Raw genomic sequence first — 15,312 nt, forward strand, 5'->3', positions numbered from 1 at the left:
TTTCATACGAGGACGTTAGTAATTGATAATAAAAACCTGATACAAAACCTCCCAATGTTTCTCTTTCATAGAAAAATGTGTGGTATCTGTGGTGTTCAACTGGTATGTGTAATGGAACACCGTGAGACCTCAAACATAGGCGTAACTGTATGTAAAAAAGCCATGTGGACTCGGTGAGGTTAAACTTTGTGCATATTTCTCCATAACTACAGAAGCCCTGGTTATTAAAAATATCCCCTAATGAGTGTATGCCTTGCTCTTCCCATATAGGGAATCTTATAGGACGTTTTCCCATTAAGAGTGCATTATTATTGAATATGGAAGTGTGATTATGCCATTTTTGAGGGTTAGGATATTTTTTGTGTGTTTCCCGCCATGTTCTGATTGCATGGGTAATTATGGGGCCAAATTTCCGCTCACATTGCTTGATTGGAAGTTTAGTGTGTGCTATGTCCTTCAGTCTCTGTGGGGCTACTATGTTTTCTTCCAATTCTCTCCAAGATACCAAAGCCTGGGGATCAAACCATATTGTCAATGGTCTTAATGTGAAAGCCTTAAAATATTGTAAAAAATCTGGAACTGCCATGCCACCGTCTGCTTTATTTCTCTGTGCGGTGGATCTTTTTATGCGAGGTGGTTTGTTATTCCAAATAAATTTGTATGTGGAGGAGTGTAATCTTTTCCAGTAGCCCTCTGGAGGGGGTAACGGTAGCATTGAGCTGATGCAGTTGATTCTTGGTAATACATCCATCTTAACTATTGATACCCTTGCCTGTACTGAGTTTTTAAGTTTTGCCCACCTGTCCAGGTCGTCTTTGATTTTGTTCTGTATTTTTGTGTAATTGTGCTTCACCGTTTGTCTTATGGTGGAAAATATTTCCACACCCAAGCATCTAAAATGTTTTACCATGGGTATCGCACCTGGGAGGGTTGTGTCTTTTTTTGCATGGATGTTAAGTGGAAGGAAAGCCGACTTCGGCCAATTTATTTTAAATCCCGATAAATCACCAAAGTTCTCTATCAGCTTGAGTAGATGCGGCAATGTGGTGTTGGGGTTTTGCATGAACAATATTACGTCGTCCGCATATAAACTAATTTTATGTTGTGTGCCCTTGATTACGATTGGTTCTATGTATTGGGATTGTCTTATATATTGTGCTAAAGGCTCTAATGATAGATCGAATAGTCCGGGACTAAGAGGGCAACCCTGTCTGGCTGAGCGTGATACCGGAAAGATTTCGGAGATGAATGTGCCTGTTGTAATCATGGCCGATGGGTCCTTGTATAATACTTTGATCATATCAATGAATCCTTTTCCTAACCCCATCCTTTCTAATACTGCCCATAGAAACGACCATTCCAGCCTGTCAAATGCTTTCATAGCATCCAGGGATAGCATCGCCTTAGGTGTGGTGTCCTCTTTGTCTGCATCTAGTACGTGCAGTATTCGTCTTATGTTATCATTGATCAGGCGACCTTTTATGAAGCCAGTTTGGTCCGGATGAACTAAAGACGTCATATGCTTTTGCAATCTGATGGCTAATACCTTAGAGTACAGCTTGACATCGGTTCCGAGGAGGCTTAAAGGTCTGTAACTACCGCACTCGGTGGGGTCTTTGTCTTTTTTGAGAAGGACTGAAATGAGTGCGATATTGTGGTGTTTATGGAAGCTCCCCTCCTTGACTGAGTATAAGATCATATTTAGTAATAAGGGTCCAAATATGTCCCAACAAGAAAGGTACATTTCTGATGGGATACCGTCTCTTCCCGGAGCCTTACCATTTTTCATTCCGGATATGGCCTTCTTGAGTTCTTCTAATGTGATCGGTGCTTCTAACTGTTTAGCGTCATCCTCCGAAAGTTTAGGGAGAATAATTTGATTGAGATATGTGTCCAATTTGTTTTGATCAAAGGTCGTTTCTGAATTATACAAGTCGGAGTAGAATTCTTTGAATGTATCGTTTATTATTTTGGGGTCTGTTACAAGTACTTGTTGTTTTCTAATGGCAGTTATATCTGCAAATTTTGTATTAATTCTTAATCGCATGGCTAATAGGTGACTAGGTTTAGAACCTTGGAAATACTGCTGTTGTCTTGTGCTGCGTATTTGCATTTCCGATTTTTGTCTGTATATTGCATTGATCTCTGTTTTTAGAACGTTACCTTGATTTTCTAGTCTAGTTGAGTTGTTGTATTTTAAAGAATTAAATAACGTTGAGTAAAGCGTTTCCATTTCAGACAGTTTTGTGCATTGATTTTTGCGCAATATGTAGGAAAATCTATCCGTGAAATCCTTGATCATACCCTTTACCGACATCCATATTATTCTGGGGTCTTGCACCGCGTTCGCATTCTCCCGTAGGAATACTGTGAGAGCTTCTTTGAGTTGTGTAATGAATTCCTTGTTGTTAAGCAGCATAGTATTAAAACGCCATCTTGGGGCCCGGGAAGATAGTATACCAAATGTTGCTTTTAGGATTAAATAACAGTGATCTGAAAGCGCATTGGGTATCATTTCCACTTCATATTTATCAAATAGTCTTGGGGATGCAAAGACGTAATCAATTCTGGATAATGTGTTGTGTCTCGCCGATCGACAGGAGTACTTTCGGGTCGTGGGATTAAGTGAACGCCATAAATCAATTACCCCTGTAGTCTTTGACCAATCTTTTAATGCTTTGGATGAATTTTTTTGTTCGCTGGAAAAGGCAAGGTAAGATTTGTCCATCCTTGGATTCCAAATGGCATTAAAATCCGCACCTATTATAAATGAGTACTCGGGATGGTTTAACATTTCACCGGTTAGTGAAGTGAAGAAGCCCACTTCGTACAAATTTGGGGCATATACCGCTGCCAACGCTATTTTCCTGTTATTATGTACAATCCTAGCTATAGTTATACGCCCCTCAGCATCCGACCATACCCCTTTTAATTCGATATTTAATTTACGTCTGACGACTATGGCTACACCTCGAGTTCTCGTACCAAAAGAAGAGTGACTAATGTTATGGTATATGTTATCCGCTAACGTATCTATGTCTTCCTCTAAAATGTGCGTTTCGCTTAGAAGAGCCACGTCCACGTGTTCTTTTTTCATCAGTGTGAGCACGCTTTTGCGTTTGTGTTGTTTGTTTATCCCACCGGTTTAATGTTAGAGTTGCAGGCCTACGTTGTCATGGTGCATTATATTCTAGAAGGTTGTAGAATACACTAGTACTAATATACTGCTGTTGTGTTCCAGAATGATCTAAGAGATCCAGGGCAGTCGGGCGATAAACCCAGAATATTCCAGATTGATCTTATTGCCAATGATATGATCTTGTCTCCCTGGAGACCAGAGGTCTGAAATTATGATGTATTACGAATCGTATTATACACAGTACGCATTGGTATAGACGGCCTGCATATCATCTGCTACTTTGATGAACACAATAAAAGTCATTCTAATACTGATATACACAGAGAATCGGCTTATCTGTTTTCAGACAATGTCGTCCTGCCTTGGGGTATCCGCTCCATATCGATTCCAATAATCCTCAGCATCTTTAGGTGTGTGTAATCCAAACCTGCGGCCGTCCCTGCCCACGATCGATAACAGCGCCGGGTATGCTAGCCTTGGCTTGTAACCAGACTTGAACAATTTTTGCATCACCTCCTTGTATGGTAGACGTCGAGCGATATATTAATTTCTTAAAGGAACACGCCAACATTTTGTGAAATTAGCTTACGGTCTTCTCCAGAGAGACAAGGAGATAGATACCAGTTTCCTCTCTGTGCCTTCAGTAGAAAGTTAGCTAGGCATGTTAGCCTAGCTTAGCACAATGAATGGAAGCGGACATGGCCGGTTAGCCTTCGGGAGAGGTGTTAGTTGGACAATGCCACAGTACATGGACATTCACAATGACAACATGGTGGGCATAATACAGAGAAAGGGAGACAGCTTAGAGACAAAACAGAGAGAAAACTAAAATAAATAGTATAATAGTGTTTACAGATGTGTGAATGGGATCAGCCATCTCCTTGTTCATGACCCATAATTTAAACAGGTTATAACCTCATGCAGATGTCAGAATCATCTGTAATATGTTGCCTTGTTATTAACTAGCTAACGTTTTTTTTTTTAATTATTATTCACATCGCCCAAAGGCTTCAATAGAACGGACTCCAAGCCATGCATAGAACGCTGGCATTCTGACATGATGACCCTTCCTTCCTATAGTGTCCTTGGTGTTAGGCTATAGAAACACTAAAGGAAATGTCAAGTATAGACCAGCTTTTGAAGGTAAATTACTTAAACTGTCAACTGCAGAACTCTACAGTGCTTTCAGACTGCAGCCAAAAGTGTCCCAAATTATTTTGCTCATGTGACTCATCAGTTTTTTTCCCACAACAGTGTGAACAGCATAAATCACATGCAATATGGTCTTTTGAATTCATATTTGGGCCACTTTCATATGTGGTCCTAAATCAGATACATACAGGTCTGATTTGTTTTAATTAGGTGACCTCTACTGCATTCAACATGTAAATTAAACCATAAAAACCATAAACTGTGACTTCAGTGTCCTCCATATTTACGTCCATCTTCAGTTATTGTTCATTTGTGCATGCGGGTCGGTTCAGGAGCGTGCCCAGTTCACACTTAAATATAATATCGGCCACATTAAAAAAAAAATATATATATATATATATATATATATATATATATATATATATATATATATATATATATATATATATATATATATATATGGGCAATACATCAGAATTGAACACTAAGGCTTGCAGTGTGGATGTAGCCTCTCTCTCTGACATATAAAAATGTATATGTATTACAATAACACATCTGATATGCATAATATTATACATACTATACAATACACATAGGGGCGACAGTGGCTCGGGAGGCTCCTGGGTTCGATTCCCGCTCCTCCCGGCCGGCAGCGTGCCGATGTGTCCTTGAGCAAGACACTTAACCCCTAACTGCTCCCGATGAGCAGGTTGGCACCTTGAGTGTGTGAGTGAATGGGTCAAATTAGCCCCTTCCGTGTGATCACAGCGCAGGCGCACCAGGCAGCCAAATACGTTAATACACGGCTCGCTCCGAGTACCACTCGTTGTATAAAAATGATTTAAAATGTTTATTAGCAACTCCGAGCTTGCACATCGCAGTCACGGAAGGGAAATGTGAGGAATTGTACAGCGCTTTGGATAAAAGCCCTATATAAAAAAGCAGCCATTTATCATTTACCACATGTATATTATGCTAGTTATTTATATACACAATGGATACGACGCTGACAGTTTATGCACTTGAGTATTTATTGTTAGCAGCACTTAGTACCATACTCCTGTATATGCTTAGCTTGCTTCATGTCACAGCCAGGTCAATTAGAGTGTTTTATTACATTATTCATTTGTGGTAAACCAGATTTAGCAAGAAATCCACCCTCCCTCGGCCTCTACCCACATTACAATAAAAACACAACATATCAACACATCATATCAAATGCATTTAAAGAATACAATAAAACAAATGAACGACTGGTTAGCAATTTCGCGGTGTTAATCTAAAGCGAAACATGCTAGATACAAATCATTGTAGGAATTATAGATCACAGTATTCGACATCTAGTCAAATGCCACTGCCAAAGGTATGTCGTTGTACTGTATAATATATTTGAATCGTAATGTATTCAGGCTAATTACCATGTTATCGTTTATACGTAGCAGAAGTATTGCTTTCTCGGTAATAGGTGGGTGGCTCTGAAAAGAGCCTTTGTGGGGTTTGTCGAAGAGGCTAAATAATCTACTTCTTGGCAGCCTTCTCGGTCTTCTTGGGCAGAAGGACAGCCTGGATGTTGGGCAGCACACCACCCTGAGCGATAGTCACTCCTCCCAGGAGTTTGTTGAGCTCCTCGTCGTTACGCACGGCCAGCTGCAGATGGCGGGGGATGATACGACTCTTCTTGTTGTCACGGGCAGCGTTTCCAGCCAACTCCAGGATCTCAGCGGTCAGATATTCCAGAACAGCGGCCAGATAAACCGGGGCACCGGCTCCAACACGATGAGCATAGTTGCCTTTACGCAGCAGTCTGTGGACACGACCCACGGGGAACTGAAGCCCGGCACGAGAGGAGCGAGTCTTGGCCTTAGCTCTGGCCTTTCCTCCGGTCTTGCCTCTTCCAGACATGTTTATTGTTGTCTTTGGTAAAAAGAGTTAGAAAATGAATGCGGTGAGTCTGGGAGTCGCCTTTTATATTCAGGCTTGTGTTTTCTCACCCAATCAGGAAAGACGTTTTGTGGGCGGACTTTCCAAAAGAGCAGTCCTCCAATAGTCTTGATGTAGTAGAGATGTGGGCGGAGTAACTAACTCACCGAGTGTAGACCAATCACCACGCGACTCTCATAACACACCACCCTTGCAAAATAAACATCCACAATCAAAATGATAACCAAAAGCGTTATACCCTGACACTCAAAATGCAAAGTATTTACAGCACAACTGAACAGATTGGTGATTAGTGAAATATTGTTGGTCAGTTGTCTTGATGCTGTGATTGTGAACACAGTGAGAAGTTGAATAGTGAGTTGGTCAGTTCTCTTAATTCTGTGAATGCAGTGAGAAGTGAAATAGTGAGTTGGTCAGTTCTCTTAATTCTGTGAATGCAGTGAGAAGTGAAATAGTGTGTTGGTCAGTTGTCTTAATGCTGTGAACACTGTTAAGTCCCAATATAAATGCATCCAAGAGTGAATGAATGAATGAATGAATGACAACTTTATTTAACAGATTGCAGAATGGGTACAATACAGTACGGCTCAATACACACAATTGTTAAGGGGATGCAGATCAGAGAAAGACGTTTGTCTTGTTTACATCAGGGTCCCCCATTTTCAATTCATAGTGACATTTATGAGATACACAACATACATGACATTTATGGCATAGGGACATACAGGTATATAGTACTGTTACATTTGTGACATATATGATATGCAAATATACAGTACTGTTACCCATAGATCCCATGATGGGGATGAGACTGTACATTAGGAGGGGGTGGGTGGGTGGGAGAGAAATATACATACGGTGGGGAGAGAATATATACATATGGTGGGGAGGAGACTGTACATTAGGAGGGGGTGGGTGGGTGGGAGATAAATATACATACGGTGGGGAGAGAATACATACGGAGGGGAGGAGACTGTCTATTAGGAGGGGGTGGGGGGGGGGGGGGTTGGACATTTAAGAGATGTTTGATACAGCAACATATATTCTTGCTGAACACTGTCACTGTCTAGTCTTTATCTGGTTGGAATGGGATCGATACTTAAGAATCAGACTTGTTTTGAGAATAGATAGGATTAACCTTTAAACCAATCCAGAGACATGCACATTGCATTGGACAGAATGTGATATATTAATGAAGATTGGTTACCTGCTCATATGTCGGGCAGAGCAATGTGGTCTGTCATTTATACTGATATTCCAGCTTTATTACCAGTTGTCTGAAATAGATTTGAATCAGAACTGAGAACATCTGTTTCGCTGGAACGAAAGATAAGCTTTTCTATCACAAGAAGCCAAACCTGCTGAGGAACCTGACACCCCCCGACCCTTTGTCCCGCCGCGCTGTCTGCGCGCTCCGTGGCCTCAACCACGTCCTCAGCCTGGGTTCAAATCTGCACGCTTTTGGAATGTTGAGACACTGAGACACTGAGTACACTGCCCCTGCCTCGTGCAATGTTGGAAACTCACTCCAAAAAAACAGTCTAAACAAAACAAATTTAGCAATGAAACTATTGTTTAATGTTAGAGGTTCTAAATACATTCTAATAAGTCTGATATTTAATGTTAGAGTTTCTGAATACATTCTAATAAGCCTGATATTTAATGTTAGAGGCAGTGTTGTAGTACTCGAGTCCAGGACTGATTTTCAGGACTCGTGACTCGACTCAGACTCAAAATTTAGTGACTCGACTACAACACTGCAGAGGTTCTAAATACATTCTAATAAGCCTGTTATTTAAAGTTAGAGGTTCTAAATACATTCTAATATGCCTGTTATTTAAAATTATATGTTATAAAAACATTATAAACATGTATATTTACTGTAAAATCCTGAAGAGCCATGACAGCAGAGTATTACACCCAGGCACCAAGTGCTCTCAAGGTACCCAGACTAAGTGCTGCACACGTCTGGGCGGAACACAGTATTTACCTTCTCTAAGGAATTACACTCATACTGTTCCCGGTTGATAATATGGGGAAGGAAGGGGGAGCATAGGGAAGGAGAATAAAAAGGATTCACTGAACGGGAAATATTATGAAATACACACCTTATCACGCTCAAAGAAAAGGAATGAAATAAAAGAGTGAGCCCACAAAATACCGGTAAAGTCCTATCTTAATGCCGGCATATATTGTTCGGGGTACCCCTATGAACTGGTAGTAGCAACGTTACTTTCGCCCGCGGGCTGCACCACACTGTGTATTGTATAAGGCAGGGGTTCCCAAACTTTTCAGGCCGGGGCCCAGAAAATAAGGCGTCAGAGAGCCGCGGCCCAATGGCGTGTAGCTTTATGCCAAGCAAGCAGTGCAAAAATTTACCGTAGTGGCATGCAGTAATGCGCCTTTCATTTTCGCGGAAATAGGCTGTCTATTGCCATTCTCTTTGACAAACTCTAACCTTAACCAGCTCCTTAACAGCGCCTAAACTTAACCGTTCTAACCTTAACCAACTCCGAAACAATGCCTAACCTTAACCTTAACCATAGAAATTATATTGCCATTCTCTTTGACAAACTCTAACCTTAACCAGCTCCTTAACAGCGCCTAAACTTAACCGTTCTAACCTTAACCAACTCCGAAACAATGCCTAACCTTAATCGGCGAAAGAATACACGTTAAAAAAAAATCACGTTAAAAAATATTTTCGATGGGATTCGAACTCGCCAGCAAACAAGCCATAGGATCCACAGCCATGTGTCCTTGCCAATTGAGCTATTTGTTGGATACTGAATAAGGGGCGGTGACTTATATATATTGAGCTCCGCTCGTGTCGCATGCGCGGGCACCTCGCGCGAGCACGCCGGCGCACGCACGCACCTGAGCGAGCACGCCGCCGCCGGTGCACGCACGGTAGCATTTGTCTGAAAAGAAGGGCGCTTTACCGCACTAGCGTGCGGTGACGAATGCGGAAGCATTTTTGCACTGCTTGCTTGGCATTAACGTACAGGCGGCCCAATGCACATCGTCTGGCTTTTTTTTTTTTTTTTTTTTTGCCAGGCGATTGATTTTTTAAGCCAAATATCACTTCAATCCTATTAAGTTAGTTCAAGTTAGTTATTCATTTATATGTGCTATTTATGAGAGGGCTAACTTGTTGCAAAATAATAATGATAATAATAATAGCCTCATTAAAATACTATTGTTGCTTTGGTTGTTTTCAGCGTTTTATGTGCATAATCTGTTATTTAGTTTGAAATGTTCGTTGAAATAAGTAGATTTTTCGTTTTTGTTTATTTATTAAGTTAATATAAAACCATATAGTCACATTTTAGAATACAATAGAATAGAATTTTAGAATACAACTAGAAACACTGTCCTGGCCTGCTTCTAAGTTCAGTAAAAAAAAAAAAAAAAAAAAAAAAAAAAGTATTTTTTTTTATTTTTTTTAAATCATCTCGCGGCCCACCCGTGGCTGCTCGCGGCCCACCTTTGGGTCGCGACCCCGACTTTGGGAACCACTGGTATAAGGAATCGGGAGCATCAACGCTCATTTGTACTCATCCGAAATGGCCGCCTCGCCACTCCACTGTTGTCCGGGAGGCAATATGGCGTCGAACGCTCTCGGCGAGGACGTTAGCAGGCGGAGCTAGGCAGAGAGGCAGCGCCGGCTGAGAGCATGTACTGAGTGATGACGACCCCTGCTGGATGGGCGGAACTCCCGTCGGCCGCAGGCAGCCTGGTGCAGGTCTGAGTGAAGTCCTCCGGAGCAGGCTGAATGCAGGCAGCCGGTTGCAGGTCTGGTCGAAGTCAGCCGGAGCAGAATGGTTGTTGGCCCACGCTCGTCCTGGTGCGCGCACTCTATACCGCACACTGTAACTACTATAACTCGGTAGTTAAAAACTTGGATAATTGTTTAACCGCACGTTACCTATACAGCACACTGTAACTACTATAACTCGATTGCTAGTGCCTGGCTCTGCACTTATTGTTCATATACCACCGCTGGTACTGCTAGGATATCATGTCCACTAGCCAGTACTCGTTATCACCCGTTGTCCTCTCTCACGGGGCCCTCTGGCATAACGTCAGCAACAGGGCTATCCAGAGCCCCCGTTAGCTGCGACTACTCGTTGTCAAGTTCACTGCCGAAGAGAACGACTTCCGCTGGTCTCTTCCATATATCACTTCCCAGCTCTCTCCGCCACTCTCTGCCTGCTACTGCCCCCTGCTGGTCCCGCCTGCCAGTCACAAGGGGAGACGCATTGTAGAATATGATTCAGTACTGTCATTTATAATCCATGTTCCAGTGCTCTTCGGATTGGGACGCTTGTGTCATTGTTCGTGTGAATATCAAGGACACTAGTTAGAATGTCTTTGTGTACAAGAGGGATATAAAACACAGTCAGCAGTTCTGAATAATATACCATATTTTCCAGACTGCTACACAAGGATGGAACTCTAAAGGGGAAACAAAGAAATGTGTGAAGAATGTATTTTGCACATTATCTCACTAACGTCCCAAAACTGCTTTGCACACGGTCCATTTATAGTTTGAGTTATTGGGAGTAAATTAGTTTGAATACCATTGGGGACATTGAATCCTTGTGTTGTTAATTACAGCTCAATGAAATTAAAAGGCAGCAGTCCCTATAAAACAAGGTTACATTAATTATGTACACAATACATCCGATTTTATTTTGGTTAAGTGCCTCTTAATTAATATTTTCTGGGAATATATGTATAGCAGTATCTTCTAGACTGATATTAAACTTAAAACAGAGGAACATCATTACATTCAATGTAAACAAAATATTTAGAATAATTAAGTGTATCTAAATGCTGGAATCGATTCATCGATAATCTAATGATTTCAGGAATGGAACAGCTCTACTGGTGCTGCTGCAATTTATCCAGGACACAAAACAAGAACCATAGTAGATTTGCTTCTATCCACTATTAAACAATGCATTAGGAGAGAATGTGCCATTTCAGGGATAGTAGTGGTTGGCTCTAAAAAGAGCCTTTTGTGTGTTTTAGACAAACACAGTCATTGTAAACACAGTCATTGCTGGCGTCTGCATGATATGTGTTACCTTGTCTTCTGTGGAAGATTACCACTTCTGTGGAAGGCTTTATGTAGCTCATGATGAATTAAATATACAATTACTTTTATGAAGATTAAAAAAAAATACACAAGGAAGGTACAATGTAACTTTCCTTTTGGGAGAGACTCGCCTATATTGTCAAACTGCTGCATGCTGTCGATTAAAGCTCAGACGGAAAGCTTAACAATGAAAAAAATCTGTTTCAATTACATGTCAATAGTAATAATAGGCACAAGTTAGTTAGTAATAAAGCATACAAGTCATAATAATAACAGCTGGCACAACAGGGGGAATAAAACAAGCATGCAGCAGTCTAAAGTACACAGCAAACTAGTCCCCCACCCCCAAAAGGAAAATGTAGCTACGTTTCTCGTGTGAGTTATGAAATGTTTTGCAACATTAATTAAATGTTAGTTGTAATTAATATAGGCCACGTGAAACCTTCCACTGATCTAAGGTGGTGATCATCCCTCATACGAAGTCGAGTGTACATAATGTACAGTTTCTACATCAAATGTATATACTCCCTTTTCCTGACTCCTTCTGTATCACAAACAGTACTGTATTTGCAAATCTGGTATGTCATAAATGTATAGATGTAGCAGTACTGACTATCTGTATGTCATGTATGTCATATATGTCCTGATGAATTGAAAATGGGGGACCCTGATGTAAACAAGACGAAAGTCTTTCTCTGGTCTGCATCCCCTTAACAATTGTGTGTATTGAGCTGTACTGTATTGTACCCATTTTGCAATCTGTTAATAAAGTTTTCAATCAATCAATCAATCAAACCCACGCTACAGGCCACCAGCAACAGTGTGTTTACCAACACCGGAAAAGCATCAATTTAAAACAAAACGCGTCACCCCAGATTACTATTCTTGCTCCCAGTCTCTAGTCAGGTAGCTCGGCTCGCTGGAAAACGAGATTATGTCGGATTATAATGCAATGTAAAGAATTGTGAGACATAAATAACAGAGAAAGGTATAGCTGCGCACCATGGTGAAGGCGCAAATTGGTGGTTTGAAGCGTCCACAAACACACCAGGGGTCTCCAAATGGTTTAATTCTGATGGCACATATGTCTGCTTGCTGACCCATTTGGCGTTAAATTCCTGCAATATTCATAGTTGTGTATTTGAGCTCTTTTCTGGCGAGGAGAAAACACAAGCGGCAGAGCATTTTGGCAGCACAGAGGAGGACAGGGTGGGTTGAGTCTACATGGCTCTCATGTAGTGTTTAAGACCAGCCCTCTGACTGAGCTTCAAGCCAACTGAGACATTCGATCATCATCTATTCGTGAAAATGAGTGGCAGAGGTAAAGGAGGAAAGGGACTGGGAAAAGGAGGCGCTAAGCGTCACCGCAAAGTGCTCCGTGATAACATCCAGGGAATCACCAAACCCGCTATCCGCCGTCTGGCGCGCCGCGGAGGAGTGAAGCGTATCTCTGGTCTGATCTACGAGGAGACCCGCGGTGTGTTGAAGGTCTTCCTGGAGAACGTGATCCGTGATGCCGTCACCTACACCGAACACGCCAAGAGGAAGACCGTCACAGCCATGGATGTGGTCTATGCTCTGAAGAGACAGGGACGCACTCTGTACGGCTTCGGCGGCTAAACTGCTCACTGCGTTGTATCAAAAACCTAAAGGCTCTTTTAAGAGCCACCCACATGATTCATAGAACGAGCAGATTCTGTTTCCTCATACGTGCCTGGGCCTTTAGATTATTTTGTACTTTATTTAATCAATATAGTGTGAGACGCAAGTGAGGCGTATAAAGATAAAAAAAAAAACTATATATATATACACAATACTAAAACCACCCACTAGGAAAGATTACCAATTTGGAATGGGTGAGATTATAAAAATATCCAGTACGAGTTAGATCATTTGATGCATCATTATTTTAGATGCGCAAATGGTTTTAATGTTGTGTATAACACCTGATTAACACAGGGCATCATTGTAGTCCTGTATGATTATTATGCTGATGCTTTGTATGTATTTTTTTTAATGTATTTGGTTATTAGAATTACCCCCCCCCCCCCTTCGTGAAAACAGGAGGAGGGCTGATGGCGGTGTGGACTGTGTGCGCGGGGAAAGTCTCCAGCGCCTCTGTGTAGGAAGTCACTGCTATAGAATTTAAATAGATAGAAAGGACACTTGTTTCATTTTGTCCCTCGTTCGGAAACAGTTTAACCTCAATCTGACAAGCTGTGTCAACATGCAATGTATATCTTTATAATGAAACGCTGTTTGTTGAAAATAAAGTTACATTTATATTTAATGTATTATACACGTGCAATGTATGCTGGGGATTATTACAAACAGGAACACCTCCGACCGCGTCTATACTTTCCACAAGCAAGTTGTCCTTCCGCTAGTTTTTTGCCCCCACGCCGGTATGAACGTAATATTGAGCAGCGTAGAAATAATAATGCCAGAGCGAGCCTCGTAGAAATTATAATAATGCACGCTGAAATGGGTATCGTAGAACATGACATATTAGCATGACATCTGATTTATTAATACCTACGCGCATCAATATACTACTAACTATCAACTAACTCTAACTATCAACTAACTCGCTACCGCTCGTGCATCAATATACGCCGCGCTACCGCCCGTGCATCAATATGCATACTGCTACCGCCGCCCTAACTAGCAACTAACTATCAACTAACTCTAACTAACGCCTAACTCGCTACCGCCGTGCATCGCTATACTAACTAAGATGGACGATCACTGCTGTTCAGCCAAGCCAAAGCAGAGGTACATTTTAGTACATAGTTATAACAGCTAAGGGTGTTGTTAATGTGTTGATGGAATCACGTTAATATAGAGAGATGAAAACAATACAATACGTTATTTCAATTGAAAAAAATTAACTAAGAGTGATTTGAGCTTGTGACCATAGGCTCCACAGCCAGCTGACGAACGAGTTGAGCTACGCGGGCCGATGTTAAAACTGAGTGACTAATCCATGATTTACACTTGTGCCAATAGACCTGTCGCTAAGCCACGCCCCCTTTGAAAACTCGGACACAGAGCCGACCGTGAATGACTCTCGTTGACGATGGCTCCAGGCAGCCCCTTTCCTGACTGTGATACAAGCCTTGCTTCACAGTCACGAAAGGGGCTAGGCCGCTGGAGATTTACCACAGCAGGTAATTTAAAGATAACACAAATATTTCATCTAGAAGCAGACAGAGAGGGTTACAATATGCAGTGGAAAAGTACGTTCATGAGATACACATTTACCTTAGACCTCCATGGTGATGCAAGCATTTAGCTATAGGTAACGTCTCAAGCATTACTTACAGTTGACTTGATTGAAGATTACAAGAACTATGACGATAATCCATGATTACTATTGCTGATACATTTAGTTTAGTGGTCCAACGCAGTATACAAGCTAGAACCGACAGTTGTCACTAGAATGAGGAAAAAAGTGAGAGCTGTCATTCTGCAACCAGAATAATCCACCTCTTTTGTAAACATGCTATGTTGGTTCTTTTGTGACCCAGGTAAATATGCCAACAATCCTCCATAAAGGGGTGAGACGTCAGAGAATGGTATGCTGCACATTCTAGTGTACATCAGGTCAAATGATTGATTACACTAACTATAAATGTATAGTGATAGAGACCAAAGTAAAAAGACCTAATAATAAAATAGACCTAATATAGGGGGCGACAGTGGTTTGGGAGTAGAGCAGTTGTCTGGTAATCCGGACGTTCCTTGTTTGATTCTCGCTCCTCCCGGGCAGCGTGTCGAAGTGTCCTTGAGCAAGACACTGATGAGCAGGTTGGCACCTTGCATGGTTGCCTCCACCGTCGGTGTGTGAATGAATGGGTAAGATGTGAGAAACAAATTGTAAAGCGCTTTGGATAAAAGCGCTATATAAATACAGCCATTTACCATTTACCAAAATACCTGTAAATCACAGTAAATGGGTATACAGGTCAGGACA

The 15,312-nt window shown here is 41.5% G+C and overlaps 2 protein-coding genes across 2 annotated transcripts; one reads left to right on the forward strand and one right to left on the reverse strand.

The window, feature by feature from the left end:
• Positions 1-5,301: 5,301 nt before the first annotated feature.
• LOC311230389 (histone H2A) lies at positions 5,302-6,202 on the reverse strand. Its single transcript, XM_084316656.1, has one exon. The coding sequence runs from the start codon at positions 6,191-6,193 to the stop codon at positions 5,810-5,812; it is 384 nt and encodes a 127-aa protein (XP_084172782.1). The 5' UTR covers positions 6,194-6,202; the 3' UTR covers positions 5,302-5,809.
• A 6,442-nt stretch (positions 6,203-12,644) lies between these two features.
• Positions 12,645-12,956, forward strand: LOC311231203 (histone H4; the record flags this gene model as incomplete). The annotated part of the gene is made up of 1 exon (XM_084317743.1): positions 12,645-12,956. One exon carries the CDS (start codon positions 12,645-12,647, stop codon positions 12,954-12,956), a length of 312 nt encoding a protein of 103 aa, XP_084173869.1.
• Positions 12,957-15,312: the final 2,356 nt, after the last annotated feature.

The sequence above is a fragment of the Notolepis coatsorum genome (genome assembly GCF_963971535.1).
Source record: "Notolepis coatsorum genome assembly, chromosome: 6".
Taxonomy (NCBI): domain Eukaryota; kingdom Metazoa; phylum Chordata; class Actinopteri; order Aulopiformes; family Paralepididae; genus Notolepis; species Notolepis coatsorum.

Excerpts from the sequence above, each read along its gene's own strand:
- LOC311230389 (XM_084316656.1), bottom strand. The coding sequence starts at position 6,193 with ATGTCTGGAAGAGGCAAGACCGGAGGAAAGGCCAGAGCTAAGGCCAAG.